This window comes from Nanorana parkeri, unplaced genomic scaffold (genome assembly GCF_000935625.1).
Source record: "Nanorana parkeri isolate BGI_ZX_2015 unplaced genomic scaffold, ASM93562v1 scaffold309, whole genome shotgun sequence".
NCBI classification, from domain to species: Eukaryota; Metazoa; Chordata; class Amphibia; order Anura; family Dicroglossidae; genus Nanorana; species Nanorana parkeri.
In genome coordinates, this window is record NW_017306577.1 from 294886 (window position 1) to 311027 (window position 16142).

At 45.4% G+C, this 16142-nt stretch overlaps 1 protein-coding gene across 1 annotated transcript in view; it reads left to right on the forward strand.

Moving 5' to 3' along the window:
- C8A (complement C8 alpha chain) overlaps positions 1–16142 on the forward strand; it is a 26923-nt gene that overhangs the window by 3681 nt on the left and 7100 nt on the right. Inside the window, exons 2-7 of the mRNA XM_018557877.1 lie at positions 1869–1962; positions 5645–5789; positions 7876–8020; positions 9785–9974; positions 11176–11376; positions 12515–12755. Coding sequence (XP_018413379.1) covers positions 1869–1962; positions 5645–5789; positions 7876–8020; positions 9785–9974; positions 11176–11376; positions 12515–12755 — 1016 coding nt within the window. The remainder of the gene's footprint in view (positions 1–1868; positions 1963–5644; positions 5790–7875; positions 8021–9784; positions 9975–11175; positions 11377–12514; positions 12756–16142) is intronic.

Sequence of the window (16142 nt, forward strand, 5' to 3'; positions counted from 1 at the left end):
GGTGCTTATTGTATGTTTAATTAACTTTCAACCAATCATTTTCATGATCTCAGATCTCAGAACCTCAGCGTAAATTCTCAGCTCTTCCACCCCTGCCCCTTACAGCCTGAGGAAGACTGCGTTAGCCGTACAGGGTTAGTTTCAGTGCTGGCCGGGATGATCAGAAGCTCTGAGGGAAATACATTCAAACTACTAAGACAGCTAAGCAAATTAAAGGAGAATTATGAGGCGAGTGATTTTCACTCATCCTCCTAGTTCTAGCCGACCTGTGACAATGAGACTGTCACAGGTCGGCTCAGTAGATTGGGAGGTGAGCGAACAAATACTGACGTTCGCTCACTTCTCGCTCCTGTCACGGCATTCCCCCTCCCCACTCCGATCCTCCAGCACTGCCTGGCGGAACGGTCGGGGGAGGGGGCGGGTACAGCTGGCTCTGCCTCTAGATAGACAGAGCCAGCTGTCACTCACGCAGCTGGGCGGATCCAGACACAATTGTCGGGATCCGCTTCAGCTGCGGCGTCTCAGTATACCGCAAGCAGCAGCTCCCTATATACTGAGCTTTGGGTGACGGGAGGACGCTAGTTTGTGTCCTCCCGTTACCCTAAGGAGAACTATGGGGAAAAGCCCTGACCCCCTCCTTTAACCTTACAGCCTGCAAATGGGGATCTGTGACCAGTGACAACCATTCTGAAGTCTCCTCCTGTAATGTCTGACATCAGCTCTTCTGGACTAGAAATGTCACAGGGGCTACAGGGTAAGTGTCACCAGTCCTCAGTGTCACCAGCAACCTCAGCGTCACCAGTAACTTCAGGCAACCCCTAATGATACAGTGATGGATATTTGTTATCGTTATATGCACACAGGTCTTCTATGTTGAATTTTCCTCAATAGCCCCCCTAATGTGGTCCCCCTCCACCTCCAGACCCCATAGCAGCAATTCAGGCTGCTATGGCTATTGTTAAGTCACAGATAAAACCCCGGCCCCTCCAGTCTGTCTCCTGCTGCGCTCCAGTGATGGTATTGTCCCTTGGTGTCCTCACGTCCTCTACATTGTATAGAATGTGATGAGTCAAGGATCCTTAGACCGCTGCAGCTGAGGGGGAGCGAGGCTGAAGGGAGCGGTCTAAGAGCAAGCCGGGATCACAGTTCAGGTGAGTGTAACTTTTTTTTTAACTCCCTAGACCAAACGAGCACTTAACCCTTTCAGTGCTGGGGTAGCCATACGTCAAGGGTTATGATTTGATTTGCTCGGAGTTCTGCCTTAAACAAAGGCATTATACAAGAGTTTTCGAATGGTTGAGGACCAATGTATGCTGTGGTATGCTGTGGTTTAATTAGCACATCCTAAGTAGATGGCACTGCGTAGATATCGGTATGTATAGGGACCATAGAGTAACACTGAGAAGTCATACTCAACAAGACGCTTACTAAACCCAAAGACAATGAGTGTATATATAAACAATTTGCAGAGCCGTGCACGTTCATTCTGCATGAATGGAGGTGAAAACAAAGGTTTTTTTTGTATATTCTTTTCTAAATTGAATGTTGTATTAGAAAAATTACTTATTATAGCCACTAGATGGAGCTGAAGAGCGTAGGAAACACATATGTATTTCTTATGCTCTTCAGCTCCATCTAGTGGCCACAATGTAATATTTTCCTTATATTACATTCGATTTGAAAAGAACATGTACTATGAACATTTGCTTTTGCTTCCATTGGCACAAAACGAATGTTCTTAGAATTTAGCAGGACGAATGGCCTTGCGAATTGCTTTTAAAAACATCACAAAATGTTTATGTATTATCTGTTTATATATATATATATTTATTACTTCCTTCATGTCATGTGTCTGTTTCATTCCTCAGATCGCCCAGAAGCGCAGACACTCCCGCTCCCGTAGACTGCAGGCTCGGTCCATGGTCTGATTGGACTCAGTGCTTTCCATGCCAAGGTAGCAAAGTAAGACTTGTTTCGTCATCCAATGATTAATTGATACATTTCCTGATACACTTTTATGCACATGTCTGTGAAGGTTCACGTCCATCCAGGTCACGGAATATATGTAGAGAGTAAATCAAAGCAACTGGACTTGTTATATGTTTCTTGAACACGTTTTACTGGTCATCCGTTTAGCTTCCTCAGGTCTGAATTGAGCAAGCTAGTCGGATGACCAGCGAAACATCTTCAAGAAAGTACAGCAAGTCCAGTTGCTTTGATTTATTTTCTAGATATACTTTGAGGGACAAGATTGGGTTCTGTTTGCAAAGTAAATGATTGCGTTGTTTTACTTATTTCATGCAGATATTGATAATCAGTAAATCCGGGGCTGTCCCTAAGGTAATCGTCACCAGTTGCCAGAAGCTCAGCAGGTCACAAGCCAGAGCGTCCCGCTCATATCCTGGTAACCAATGACGTCAGTGAGCTGGCCCGGGAGCCGCACAAAGCATCAGCAGTTGCCAGGAGCACAGCAAGACGCAAGCCAGAGCGTCCCGCTCAGCTACTGGTAACCAATGATGTCAGTGAGCTGGCCCGGGAGCCGCACAAAGCATCAGCAGTTGCCAGGAGCACAGCAAGACGCAAGAGCTCAAAAGTGAGAAGGTTAGTCAGATGACCAGCGAAACGTCTTCAAGAAAAATACAGCAAATCCAGTTGCCATGATTTATTTCTTATAGAGATGTCTAATTTAAAGTTATACTCTAGGCTGGCCCGGCCAGGTCACCCCCTCTGATAAGTCGGGCACTCAGTCATGGACCAAGAGCCCAACAGTTGTACTAGAGAGGAGGGGAACCGTCGGCATAGTTATCCTGCCGAGTAACACAATGATGTCACAGAGGGGTGTCACCCGGTACTCGCTCTGGGTGACACCCGGCCTTGGGGCACCCCTGAGCACCCCCCACCTTCTTTGTTGTATAAAATGTTATATATATATATATTTTCCTTTTTTCATTGGATTTTATGTCAGGTCATGTGATATCATGGCTTCACTTCCTCTGGCATTGGGTGGGTCCTGAATTGCCATTACCTGGAACTCCTCTCTACAGCTTGATGACATCCCCAGGGAGTGTGTCCTTGGCATCACTTCATCACTAAGGGTTAAGGTTAGGGTTAAGGTCAGGTTTGCCTGATGAAGGAACCTATAGGTTCCGAAACATTGCTTTTCATTGTGATGATATATGACCTTCCAACGTCAATAAAGATGGAGTGGTAGAGCGAGCATTGAAATGCCGGTGCCTTCTTCTCTTATTATTGATTACATGCGGTGCCATCTGCAGTCACTGCGGCACGGGTTCCCCTTGGTCAGACTCAGAAGTGTGATGGGACTTCTATGCGCTTGACATCCTGGGCTCATAGGCAGTAGGTTGACTGAAGTTGGGCGTCAGGAGGACCGGCGCTGGATCCCAGAGCGGTGAGTCTTCATGGGGCAGCTCTGGAGATAAGGTGAGTATTGCAGCTGGAGCCGCCTTTTGACTTCCGCAGGGTGACGGTAGCATTTAAGCTGGAGTTGGCCTTAAAATACAGCGTTCCCTTCCCTGCATCCGCTAATTATGAATTAATGACGTCCTCGTAGGCTTAAGCTAAATAAACATTCGTTTTGGAAAATGGGAAAGCGGAACAAATCAGAGATGCGGGACGGATGATTAAGCAACTATTAACTTATCGCTTGGTGTGCTAAATCCGCCGCATCTGTTGTTGTAATTATCATTGTTTTCGTAACCTGGTACAGATTTCAATTAACGTCAAATGGAAGTAATTGAGATTGAGGGAGAGAAAGAATTACAGAACGTTTACACTGATTTATTTCACTGCCGGAACCGTTTGATTTCACAAACACAAAACAATTCCGGGGGAAGAATGAACTCTCTACTGGTGTGTGAAGGTGATTTAGGAACTTGTTTGTATTTGTACACACTTCGGGCTGAAACTTTGCGGCCGGTGTTTGTGTCTTCTGACAAGGAATTTAAATCATTAAAATGGAAGTTTAGTCTTCTTACAGTTATTATTATACAGGATTTATATAGCGCCAACAGTTTGCGCAGCGCTTTACAATATAAGGAAGACATTACAATCACAATACAATTCAAGACAAGATGGTAAGGAGGGCCCTGCCCCTGAGGGCCTGCAATCTAAAAGGGAGGGGTCAGTGATATATGAGGAGGGAGCTGTGTGGGGATGAATTGTTTGAGAACTTGATGGTTCAGGGGTTAGGTTGAGGAGGGACTGGCTTCCCTGAAGAGATGAGTCTAAAGGGATCGCCTAAAGGCAGTCAGAGAGGGAGATAGACGGACCGGTTGGGGTAAGGAGTTCCAAAGAATGGGGAAGACTCTAGAGAAGTCTCGAAGGCGAGCATGGGAGGAGTTGACAAGGGAGCTAGAGAGCAGGAGGTCTTGGGATGAGCGGAGGGGACGGTTAGGATGACACTTTGAGACAAGGTTGGAGATGTAACCGAGGGCAGAGTTGTGGATGGCTTTGTAAGTGGTTGAATTTTATCCTCTGAGCGATTGGAAGCCAGTGCAGGGATTGGCAGAGGGGGGTTGCAGACACTGAGCGGTTGGTTAGGTGGATAAGAATGGCAGCTGCATTCATGATAGACTGAAGGGAGGAAAGTTTGGATAGTCTGTGTAGAGGTCGGCCAATGAGGAGGGAGTTACAATAGTCGAAACGAGAGATAACAAGTGAGTGGATGAGCAGCTTTGTGGCTTCATTTGTAAGGAAGGGGCATATTTTGGAAGTGTTACGAAGGTGAAGACGGCAGGATTTGGATAGGAATTGTTGCTTGTAAATCGTAGAACTGGAAGGTCAGAAATACAAATCCCTTTAGTAGGTAAAAACAGCTCCTGTTTTTCTGGAGTTCATCAATAAATTGGCCAGGGGCACCAAGAAACTTCTCTACTACTACTACTACTACTTTGGCCTTTTTATTTCCCTTGTGGATTGAACGTTATATTTTCTGTTCAGGTTGAATGTAATGTAAAACCACAATATGGCCACCAGATGGAGCTGTGCTCCATCTGATCCTCCTCACCGCCATCTAGTGGCCATAATGCCGTATAACATTACTTTTGATTGAAAAGCAAACGTACTAAGAATGTTAGAGTTGCCTCTATTCGCAAGGAATGAACGCTCATAGAGACTTACCGGTGCGAATGGCTTTGCGAATTGTCTATAAATAGATCCCAAAATGATGGGAAATCCAAAACGTTACAGTTGTCACAAAACCAGTAATAAAGGGGAAATCTTCCAAAGGGGTCACATGCCCTAGTGACAACTGTCTAAAGCTGGTCATACACATTCGATAATGCCATCAGGGACTTGTAGAATGCCATTTGATTTTAACATTCACTGTTAGAATTTTGTTAATTCGAGAAAAAATTCTATTTTTGTCTCACTATAGCTGAAAACAATCATCGGTTTGATCCCAATAACTATTAGAAAATCGAACGAAAGTTCCGGAAATTAACTTTTTTTAACAAAAATCTTCTGGTGCATGGCTGGCTTTAGAGGAGATTCTCCTCCCTTTTCAGAGTTTTTCTCTCACTTCCTGTTGTGAGAGATACATTGTATCTTTCTTTCGAGCATAAGATCATGCTTCCTCTGATTGGCTCCAATATAAAAGTTAAAACTCCCTTCTTCTGACTTACAGCAGCGGTACCGGAACCTGGCTCAGCCCGCCAAATATGGAGGGAGAATCTGTGTCGGCACTCTCTGGGAATCGATCATCTGCCAGTCCTCGCAGAAATGCGTTCCGGAGAACAAATGCGGCAAAGACTTCCAGTGTGAAGAGACCGGTAAGATGTTTTTACACCACGGTTTGCTAAAAAGAAGTAAATGGATCACCCACAAATTGGTTATACTGTTTTTTTCTCATCAAACAATTCCCAATTATAATACCAGCATTCGTCAAATATAATATGGGCAGCACAGTGGCGCAGTCGTTTGCGCCTCTGCCTTGCAGCACTGGGGGTCCCTGGTTTGAATCCTGCCCAGGTCACTATCTGCAAGGAGTTTGCATGTTCTCCTTGAGCTTGCGTGGGTTTCCTCCGGGTACTCCGGTTTCACACTCCAAAGACATGATGGAAGGTTAATTGGCTCCTCTCTAAGTTGGCCCTCTATGTATGCATGTGAGATAGGGACTGTAGATTGTAAGCTCTTTGAGGGTAGGGACTGATGTGACTGTGCAACTATGTAAAGCGCTGCATAAAATTGTCAACGCTATATAAATACCTGTAATAAATAAATAAATAATATAGTTGGTGCACACTGTCCCTACCCAACCTCCATACAGGAAATACATAGATGCCAGCTCTCTTGGGTTTACAGGAACCCATCTGGTTGATGGGGAAATGGGCCTTAGACATCTATATCCAGAAGTGAAAGAGTCTAGAAGTGCCTTCAATTATTCATATTGATTCAAACAAAAATAGCCAGTGTCATTCAGAACCTCCGAAACACGCTGGCGGTTTTTGTTTGATTGAATTCTGAATAATTAAAGGCACTTCTGGACTCTTTGACCTTTTGGTGTGGCCCCCATTATTTCTAAACATTGAGTTGCTGTCACATACCTGGTTGGAGACTGAATGTGTGAGGAGGCCTCCCTTGCACCCCGTGTCCTGAGGACTCAGGAACAGAGTCCTGGCAGACAACAAGTGGCATGGGTGACAGTGGTGTTAATACCGTGCAAGCTGAAGATTTGTGTCAGGAACCGGGTCTGAACCCAGAGCCTCTGCTGTAGCTGGCGGTGGTTCTACCTGCTGAGCTACCTAAGAACCTTGGATAGCTCCTTGCCTGATCTCCTGTGTATCCTCATTTATACCTAATCAGATGCTGAACTATGACCTCCTTGCTCCTCCCTTGAACTTCCTATTTAAGCCACGCCTCTACACTTCCTCTTTGCCAGATTATTGTGCTCCTGCCTTGATCTTGCTTCCTGCTCCCTCTGTGCTGCAATCTACTCATACTGCTTCCCGTGTACCGACCCTTGGCTGCTGATTCACCGACTACTCTCTCCGCCTCCTGCTACATACCTGATACCTTTGGCTACTGACCTCGGCTTGTTCACTGACTACGCTTCTGCCTGCTCCTCCACCACTACCCTCTGCTTGTGTACCAAACCCGGCCTGTCATACTACGAATTGCCTGCTGCTTCAGCTGCTGAACTCTGAGCCTGATCCCAGATCGTGACAATTTGGTTCTGTAGCAGAACTGGGGGATTCCGAAATCCAGGGTCAACAAGCCGAGGTCACACCAAGCCAGCAGATAAGGCACACAAGGATGAGGCAGAGGCAAGTCCAGTAAACAATCCGTGGTCGAGGGCAGGTAGCAGGCAAGAATGGTCAAGGCAGATCCGGGTCAAAGCAAGCAGGCAGGTAATCACAGGGAACAGGAATCAGAGGACACAGGAATTCAGGAGGGCTGAAGACAATCCAGCAATATGGAGGTGTGCAGGCTGAGCTTAAATAGGGAAGTCAATTGATCAAGTGCGTCGCTTCCTGTGCACCATTTGGCGCGTTTTTCCGCGGCTAGTCCGCATGCGCGCAAGTGTCCTCAGAACAGTACGGAAAACGGGACTTGGTGCATGCACAGAGGGTTGCTGACAGTTGCTTCTGGGAACCCAACAAGGGAGGCCTGTTATGTTGGGGATTGTTTCTTCTTCACCAAAGCCAGTGAGCTTATCTGCAAACTTCCTTGCATCTGAATAAAATGAGTAAGCACAGGAACCCCAGCTCCTCTGAGATATGTTTCTTTGGAGCTTTATCAAGAGTTCCGGACATTTGCGGACTCATCTTATTGAACGTTTTTGGAGTCTTGGACAGTCTTGTTTGGTGCTCCCTTTGGACTTTATCTACATGAATTAACCAAAGACATGTTGCCCAGGTCGGTGTATAAAGAGAGAACTTGTGTGCAATGGTGAGAACGAATGTCGGGACCTGTCTGATGAAAAGGACTGCGAGGAGTCGGAGAGCAACAACCTCTGCAAACAACTTTACCCGATCCCTGGTGCGGAACGAGCCGTCAGAGGGTAAGGGACCTTAAAGAGCACGTCATGAATTGGGCCATTATTAGTACGACGGTGCATGCTTGCTTATAAAAGTTTTATACTCTTCTTCCTTTTTTAACATTATTTGCTTTGTCTGAATGAGGTCGCCTGAGGAATGACTGTTGCAGCTTTGTCAACTACCTGATTAGTGTCTCCCCGTTCCTAAGAGCATAAGAAGTGTCACATGACAGAGCTCCATGGCTAAAAGCATGGAGACGACTACACGGGTCTGTCACTGCATACGCTTATGTGCTCACAGGAGCTGGGAGACAGTGTTGTAGGTTAAGCAGTTGATAGCGCAGCTGCTATCAGACGTCAGGTGACCTCTGACCCGGGACGTCAAGACAAAGCAAGTAGAGGGAAACAAGAGAGGAAATATCAATCTATAATAAATGAGATTACTCAAATATAATAATATAAAACTGTACTTAGACATTAGTATATCTTCTTATAAATGAGGTGTGAATGTTAGCCCTGGGCACAAGGATCCTGTTCTTAATATGGGTGGTTGGGGGTGGGGGGGTTGAGAACAACTGTGGATAAAAGAGTGTCCCCAGCTATCCCCAACTGCAATGATGACCCTTAGATATAACCATCTCCTTAACACTTAAACCCTAAATGAATCTTTATCTCATAACCTGCCCCTAACCTTTCTCCTAAGCACCTAAAACTCAAAATCCCAATCTATGACCCTCAAGATGGTCTCTAATCTAACCTATAATGCTCATTGTATAGCAGGGGGAAGGTTTAGAACATGTGACAGGGTTTTTTGTTATCTGTACCCCCATATTGTTGTGCCCCCAGGACAGGAACTATAAATCACTTTGAAAGCACAGGCTGCTATAAAACCACCTTTACTGGTAGTGCGGGTAAGGGCTTGTGTCTTTGTTTGTGTCCTGGTTGGGTTGATTTCCTTACTTCCTGTTGAGTCAGCATGATAGGAGAAAGCCGTCCCAATAAGAATACAGACAGCAAAAAAACAAAAACAAAAAACAAAAAGGTGTTCTAACTCTTTTCCACTCTATCAAAAACTAATGCAAAGATGGTTGGTGTTCTTCTTTAACCCTTTCAACATCATAGTTACCTTATCTGGTAACTGAAGCACCAGAAAGGTATCTGCTCCACACCAAATGGACCCAGTGCTACGCTGGTCATAGTGAAAAGTTTACTAAAACTATTACACTGCAACAGGGTCTGGCCAAACTTCCACGGGGCCATTGCTTTGATTTTTGGTCACATGTCTTGAATCCAGTCTTTTGGCTGGCTCTGCTGAGTTGCCATTCACATTCGCAGCTAATGTCAGTGGCTCAGTGTATGACACTGTGGCCTCAGACTTCATAACCATGAAATGACCAAGAAGTGGAATGCCTTGTCACTATGTCGCCCAGAAGAAGGGACCCTGCGTGGCCCCGAAATGTTGGCTGTTTGACGCATGTGACGATTCAATAAAAAGTGCTTTACTTCTTGCACATATCATCGAGTGCTGCTTACCTTTTATTATGGACTATATCTGATACGGCGCCATCCGTGTTGTCACTTGAAGCACCAACCTCTTATTCAAGGTCTGTACGCTGTATGGAGTGCAGGTGATTTCAGATTTTATCGATTGTGCTACAATCACTCACAAACTTCAAAGCCCAAAACTGTCCCTGAATATTGGTACCATTTGCAACAGTACTGACCTTTGTTGAACTACAACCAAACACAATCTGTACTGCTACTTCTTCTTTCTCGTCAAACATGTAGGTTCAACATCTTGACCCAAGAGGATGCCCTGATGGTTCTGGATCCCACTTATTTCGGTGGCCAGTGTGAATACGTCTATAACGGAGACTGGAGGGAGCAGAGATATGACCCGACCTGCGAGCAGATGTACTATGGCGATGATGAGAAATATTTCCGAAAACCCTACAACTTCCAGGTGTACCAGTTCCTGGTAAGGAAACCTCTATGGTTACGAGTTGGAGTTATTAACTTCAGGTTAAGGACACAAGGCCAGATAAATTGAGCTGAATTGGAGAATTTTTCCAAATCGGCTATTTTGGCCTAGATTGTTCACCTCTCCTGCCTTCTCCAAACCATTCACCCTTTTGTGAATAATACTGCCTACATAAATTGCCAATTTACTCTATCTAAGGTATTATGGGCATCAATCACTTGCAGTACACGAGGGGTTTGGGAGGTAGCCAGTGGATCAGGTTGAGCACTTTGGTAATGTTGGCTTTTTTGTTGTATGACTCATCAATGCCTATTACTGGATCTACTGGGTGTCTTGTGACTCTTCTCTGTGTAATGTCTAATATAAAATGTGTATTGTCACCCTTTTCACCAGTTTACTACTCATCTCTCACTGCTTTTCTCACTCTATTAGTTGAAAGTGTCTCATGATTCTCCAGAGCACTTTACCTGATCCGCTGAGTGTCTTGAGACTCTACTTAAACAGCTATATGGATTTTTTTCACAACAATCTATACCTGGCCAAACAAGGCAATCAGCTGTAAATCTATGCTATGGTTCAGATCCTTCTCATCTTGTTTTTCGAAGCACGGGCCCAGAAGTGCCTTATGGTGAACGCAGTCCTGCTATGAACTTATTTTTATATTATATGATGATTCGACCTCCGCAGCCGGGACAGATACCCACATTACTGTCGAGATCAACCCAGCTGCGTGATTGACAGCTGGCTCTGCCTATCTAGAGACAGAGCCGCCAGCTCTACCAGCCCCCTCCCCCGTTCATTCCTCCAGTCAGCGCTGGGGGATCGGAGCGGGGAGAATCGCTGCAGGAAGCTGTGAGTGACAGTCGCGGCTCTCTGCAGGGACAAGATCGAGAAGTGAGCGAGCGCTGGTATGTGTTCGCTCACTTCCCGATCTATTGAGCCGACATGTGACAGTTTCATTGTCATAATCTCTTCTTCCCCAAGTAGCCCTTTCTGGTGTCATGGCTGACTGTAATATGGCCACATGCACATGTATATGCTTGCTTGGAAACATTACAATCTCTGACCTGCAAATACCATCATTTCTATCTACTGCATCCTGTTGTCTGCTATAACTGACCTGCTGCATTCAATAAAGAGCTTTGTGGATGAAAAAAAATATATGCTGATTCGATCAATTTATTGTCCCCCCCTCCAGACCCGAGCCGACACTGACATGTCCTTTGAACTCTATGAAGATTCTAAAGACCTCTTGAACGCCATTAGGAGAGAGAGTTCGTCTGGCGGTGGGGCCAGCATCAACATACGTCCGGCTGGGTCTCCTGTTGGTGTTGGTGTTGGTTTCAATGTGGGGAGTAAATCTGACTTCATGAAAAATATATCGAGTTACACAGGAAAGGTGAAGTATTTTCAAAAAGTTGCTGAACTTTTTCCCCAAAGTTTTTTTTCTACATGTCCTTCTCTCAGGGGTCTAACGATCATTTGTTTTACCCAACATTTGTTTCCACTTGAATCCAGTTTAAAAGTTGTGTGTATCTTAGGTGAAAGGTGTATAAATCTGGAATGAAAACAATGAAAACATTAATAAATAAAGCCAGCGGGGTGTTGTGCATAGCTTCCTTAAAACATCACAGCACCCTGCTTTAGTACTCCTCCCAAGAGCCGTTAGCGTTGAATCCAAGCAGTGGGCTGGCATATGCAGATATCAAAATGCCTTGATGGGTGGATGACAGTCTGGAGGAGTGGGCATTCATAGGCATACTGCATTTGCATGTAGTCTGTCCTAGGTAATGTGATACTGAGCCTCCATGTTTGAAAGAACAGAAATCCAGTGCATGAAAGCGCTGGGCCAGGAACAGCTGGGCTGGATGATGCTGGACGTCCTCCTGCCACGAAATGAGGCGGGCTTTATCTGACTTGCTGCAGCTTCTAACTGTGAGAAGCCCACAGTGTGCGGATAGTAGACATGTGCACCAGCAAAAAATTTGTTTAGTTTCGTTTTGATTCGGATTTGGAAGTCAATTCGTTTTGGAATTCGGATTCAGATGAAATTCGTTAGCGGAAGTCCGTACGAAAATTTGTTTCGGTTTCGTTTTGTTCGTTCTTTGCAGCAAAGTGACATTTAAGAGGGGGAAAAAGTTTTTTTGTTCTCAAATGTCACTTTGCTGCAACGAAATTTCTTCCAAACAATGAAAGTTCGTCCAAAAAAACCGAATCGGAAATTCGGATTCGTTTGCATTCGTTATACCTGCAATTCGGAATTCAGATACATCTGAATCTCAGAATTTCCATCCGAATTTCCATTCGGAGCGAAACGAATCGCACATGTCTAGCGGACAGTAAGCAATTTTGGTCCAGGAGAGGAGCCGGCACAACTGTGCAAGACTGAAGGGGAAGACCAGAATTCAGATTTGAGTGTTAATGTCAGACTGCCTGAAGAAAGTTGATGGTACATGAATAATCATAAATCAGCAACTTCTAGGAACTTCTCAGAGTCATCTTATTTATAGTTTTTCCCAAATCTCCCTGATCTGTAGAATCTGCAGTTTGCACGACTGGTCACAAAAGTGGAGACGGCCCGGTTCCGGATGAGGAGAAATTCGCTGGTGCTGGATGAGGACATGCTGGTGGCCTTAATGGAGCTTCCCGACACCTACAACTACGGGCCGTACGCCAGATTCATAAATGACTACGGCACACATTTTGTCACCGCTGGGACTGTGGGTGGCATACTGGAGAATGTCCTTGTTTTCGATACGGAAGTAATGAAGAAAAAAGGTTTGTCCTAAGGAGATTTTTTTTGTATTTCCGAAATGGCTGAATGCCCGAGCTTTAAAGGGTACCCGTCAGTGTAGAAGTATGGGAGCTGCCACTGCTGTATTGTGTTTGAAAGTTCCTGCTGTGAAGCTGTCATCCTTAAAGCTGAAGTCTGTGCCATCATTTAAAGATACCACTCAATGCCTCCCATAAATAGTGTGCATAACAGCTCTATTTTTTTAAATCAGCGTGAAATCTTTTTCACTTACCTGTTTAGTTGTTTAGGTCTTTGCGGCATCTCCATAGTTGTGGGAGGGGTTTTTACCAAAACACTGGGCAGGGCTCTCAACTAATTGGCAAGCAAGTCAATTAAGCCAGGCAGGTAAAGACCGCTATTCTTCACAGCAGAGGAAACAAAAAGGAGGAAGAAGCGTGACGACCTAGCGCAGATAAAAGATGGTAGAGCGGAGGGGTGAAGAATGTCCAATACGGTGACGTGGAGATCAACAGTTGGATAAAATATAGGCACGGGAAGTCCCCACCTGAACTTCCAAGCATCGCACCACCTCAAAAGAGACCCCCCAACTCCCAAAGCTCAGATCCCCCTGATTACATGTGAGTATAATCATCTCACACATTCTTCACCCCTCCGCTTTACCATCTTTTATCTGCGCTAGGTCGTCACGCTTCTTCCTCCTCTTTGTTTCCTCTGTAGTACAAACGTCGGACAACTCGGGCCGCACGCACCAGGAGCAGCACACCAGCATTGGAACCAATCCAACCCCCCTCCTCCCCCCCGTAAGAGCGTTCACCAACTGGACCTATCCTTCACAACTTCTTACATATGCTTCACTGCAGGGCTTGCCTACACAAGTTTTATATTAGCACCACCGGAGAGTGGGTGGGAAAGTGACCAGTCACCTAGTGCACATTAAATGTGCAGCAGAGACTGATCCCTATAACAGAAAACAGCAGAAGATATTTCCAGGGCTTATTACATTTTTGTCTACAGAGAGGAGTACCTGAATCAGGATGTATTATTTCAGAATCTTTCCATATAAAATTATTTGTGTACCCAGGGTGTAGCCAGTGAAGTTAGGCAGATAAAGACCACTATGCTTTCTTGCAGGAATCTCCTACACAACTTTGATATCAGTGCCACTGGAAAGGGGGTGGGAATAAGACCTAGCGCACACTGAAGCTGCAGCAGAGACTGGTCCCTATAAAAGAAAACAGCTCAGCAGAAGTCTTTGCCAGGACTGAAATACATATTCAGGGTCATTCACAAAAGGGTGAAGGGTTTGGAGAAGGCAGGAGAAGAGAACAATCTAGGACAGGGGTGCCCACAATTTTTGTGTTAAGATCTACTTTTCAAATGACGAGCTACATGAGATCTACCAACGAAAAAAAAACCCTCCATCGCTCTCTCTCTCTCTCTCCTGGCTGTCTCTCCTTGCTCTCTCTCCTGGCTGTCTCTCCTCGCTCTCCTGGCTGTCTCTCCTTGTTCATCCTCCTGGCTGTCTCTCCTTGCGCTCTCTATCCTGGCTGTCTCTCCTCGCTCTCCTGGCTTTCTCTTCTCTTTCTCCTGGCTGTCATTCCTCGCTTTCTCTCCTGGCTGCCTCTCTTCGCTCACTTGGCTCTCTCTCCTTGCTCTCTCCCCTGGCTGTCTCTCCTTGCTCTCTCCCCTGGCTGTCTCTCCTCACGCTCTCTCTCCCCGCTCTCTCTCCCCGCTCTCTTTCATGGCTCACCTTGCTGTATTTTGCACACAGTGCAGTGCAACAAGCTGTGTAAACTAATATTCTTTGATGTAATACATAGCACTTCAACCACCAGAATCCACCAGAAAGGTGTCGGGGAGCTCGGCTCAGCAGACTCAGGCTAATAGGGAATCATGTGTGCACAGCTATATAAATATACCAAAATGGAATAAAGGGGCCGCCATTCCCCCCCTTCCTGATCTACCGGCATCAGCTTTGAGAGCTACTGCTAGATCGCCATCTACCTAATGGGCGCCCCTGATCTAGGACAACATAGCTGATGTGGAAAAATTCTCCAATTCAGCTCACTTTCCAGTTCAGCCATGTTGTTCTAAATTGTTCACTTCTCCGGCCTTCTCCAAACTCTTTCACCCTTTTGTGAATAACCCTGTTTGTTTGTTCACACAGAGAGGAGTACCTATGTCAGGATGCATTATATCAGGGAAACCATTGCACCGTCTCTGCAGGAAACATTGTGTACCTGGAGTTCAGTTTTAACTTTTCTTCCCCATTCGATGAGTCACTAACCCAGAGATAGTATGTGAGCACTCTCACTTTATCTGGCCCACTTTGGGCTGGCACTGAAATCTATAAATTCCATGCCAAGATCTGTTTATTGGTTTGCTCCTGTTCCATATTACATTGAACTGCCTTATTCAATTGCTTCAAACATTTAATTAATTGAAAGCTCTAGGCATAGCTTGCTGACCCCACATAACAAGAAAGTGTATGCACACTTTCTTTTTAGACCCCGTTCACATATAGCAACATACCTTTGCAGCGGCCGGGATAGCGCGACTTTCAGGGCGACGTTCCAGCGACGATCCAGCGACGGTAGCGCGACCTTCTCCGTCGGGCTCCATAGAAAAAAGCAAAATCGCGCAAAATCCGCAGAAAAAAGGGTCCGGTAGAAGCGACTTGCGACCGAGACAAGCGACGCGCGACATGGAGTTAAGACAGCTCCATTGAATAGCATTGGCCGGCGACTTCTCGCGATATAGCGCGGCAAAAATGCGCGATATCGCGGCGGAAATCGCGCGACAAGTCGCTATATGTGAACGGGGCCTTAAGTGTATTTAGCATCATTCCGTACTGCAGACAGTTTTCTTAAGAAAAACATTTTTGTAATTCTGTTGCAAAGCTTCTTACCTGGAGATCAAGTAGCAGCAGATCCTGCTGCTGTCTGACAACACTAAGACCATGCCTCACATTTATCAGCAGCGTAGTTAGCCTGCTGCATGCATTTCTTTAGTTGACTGTCAGGCTGCATACTGAACCTATATGATAGGAAACCCAATGGCCAGCTGAAGGAGTGCAGAGAGCAGGCTGATAACACCGCTGCTAGTTACAAGTCAGTGAGTTATTGGTGTCACCCTCAACAGGAGGTGCTGTGACTGGCATGATCTTAACTTAAGAAACTTTGCAAGAGATTCATTCAACAAAATTTGTTTAGGAAAACTATATACAGTGAGGAAAGATGCCACACATACTGAAAAAGAGATTTCAAATTTATATACACTTTAAGTCAGTTGCTGCAGTTACATAGTATTTGAGGTTGAATAAAGACATTAGTCCATCAAGTCCAACCTATTAGGATCTCATTCTAGGAGTACCTGTACCCCTGTATATTACCTGTACCCCTGTATATTAC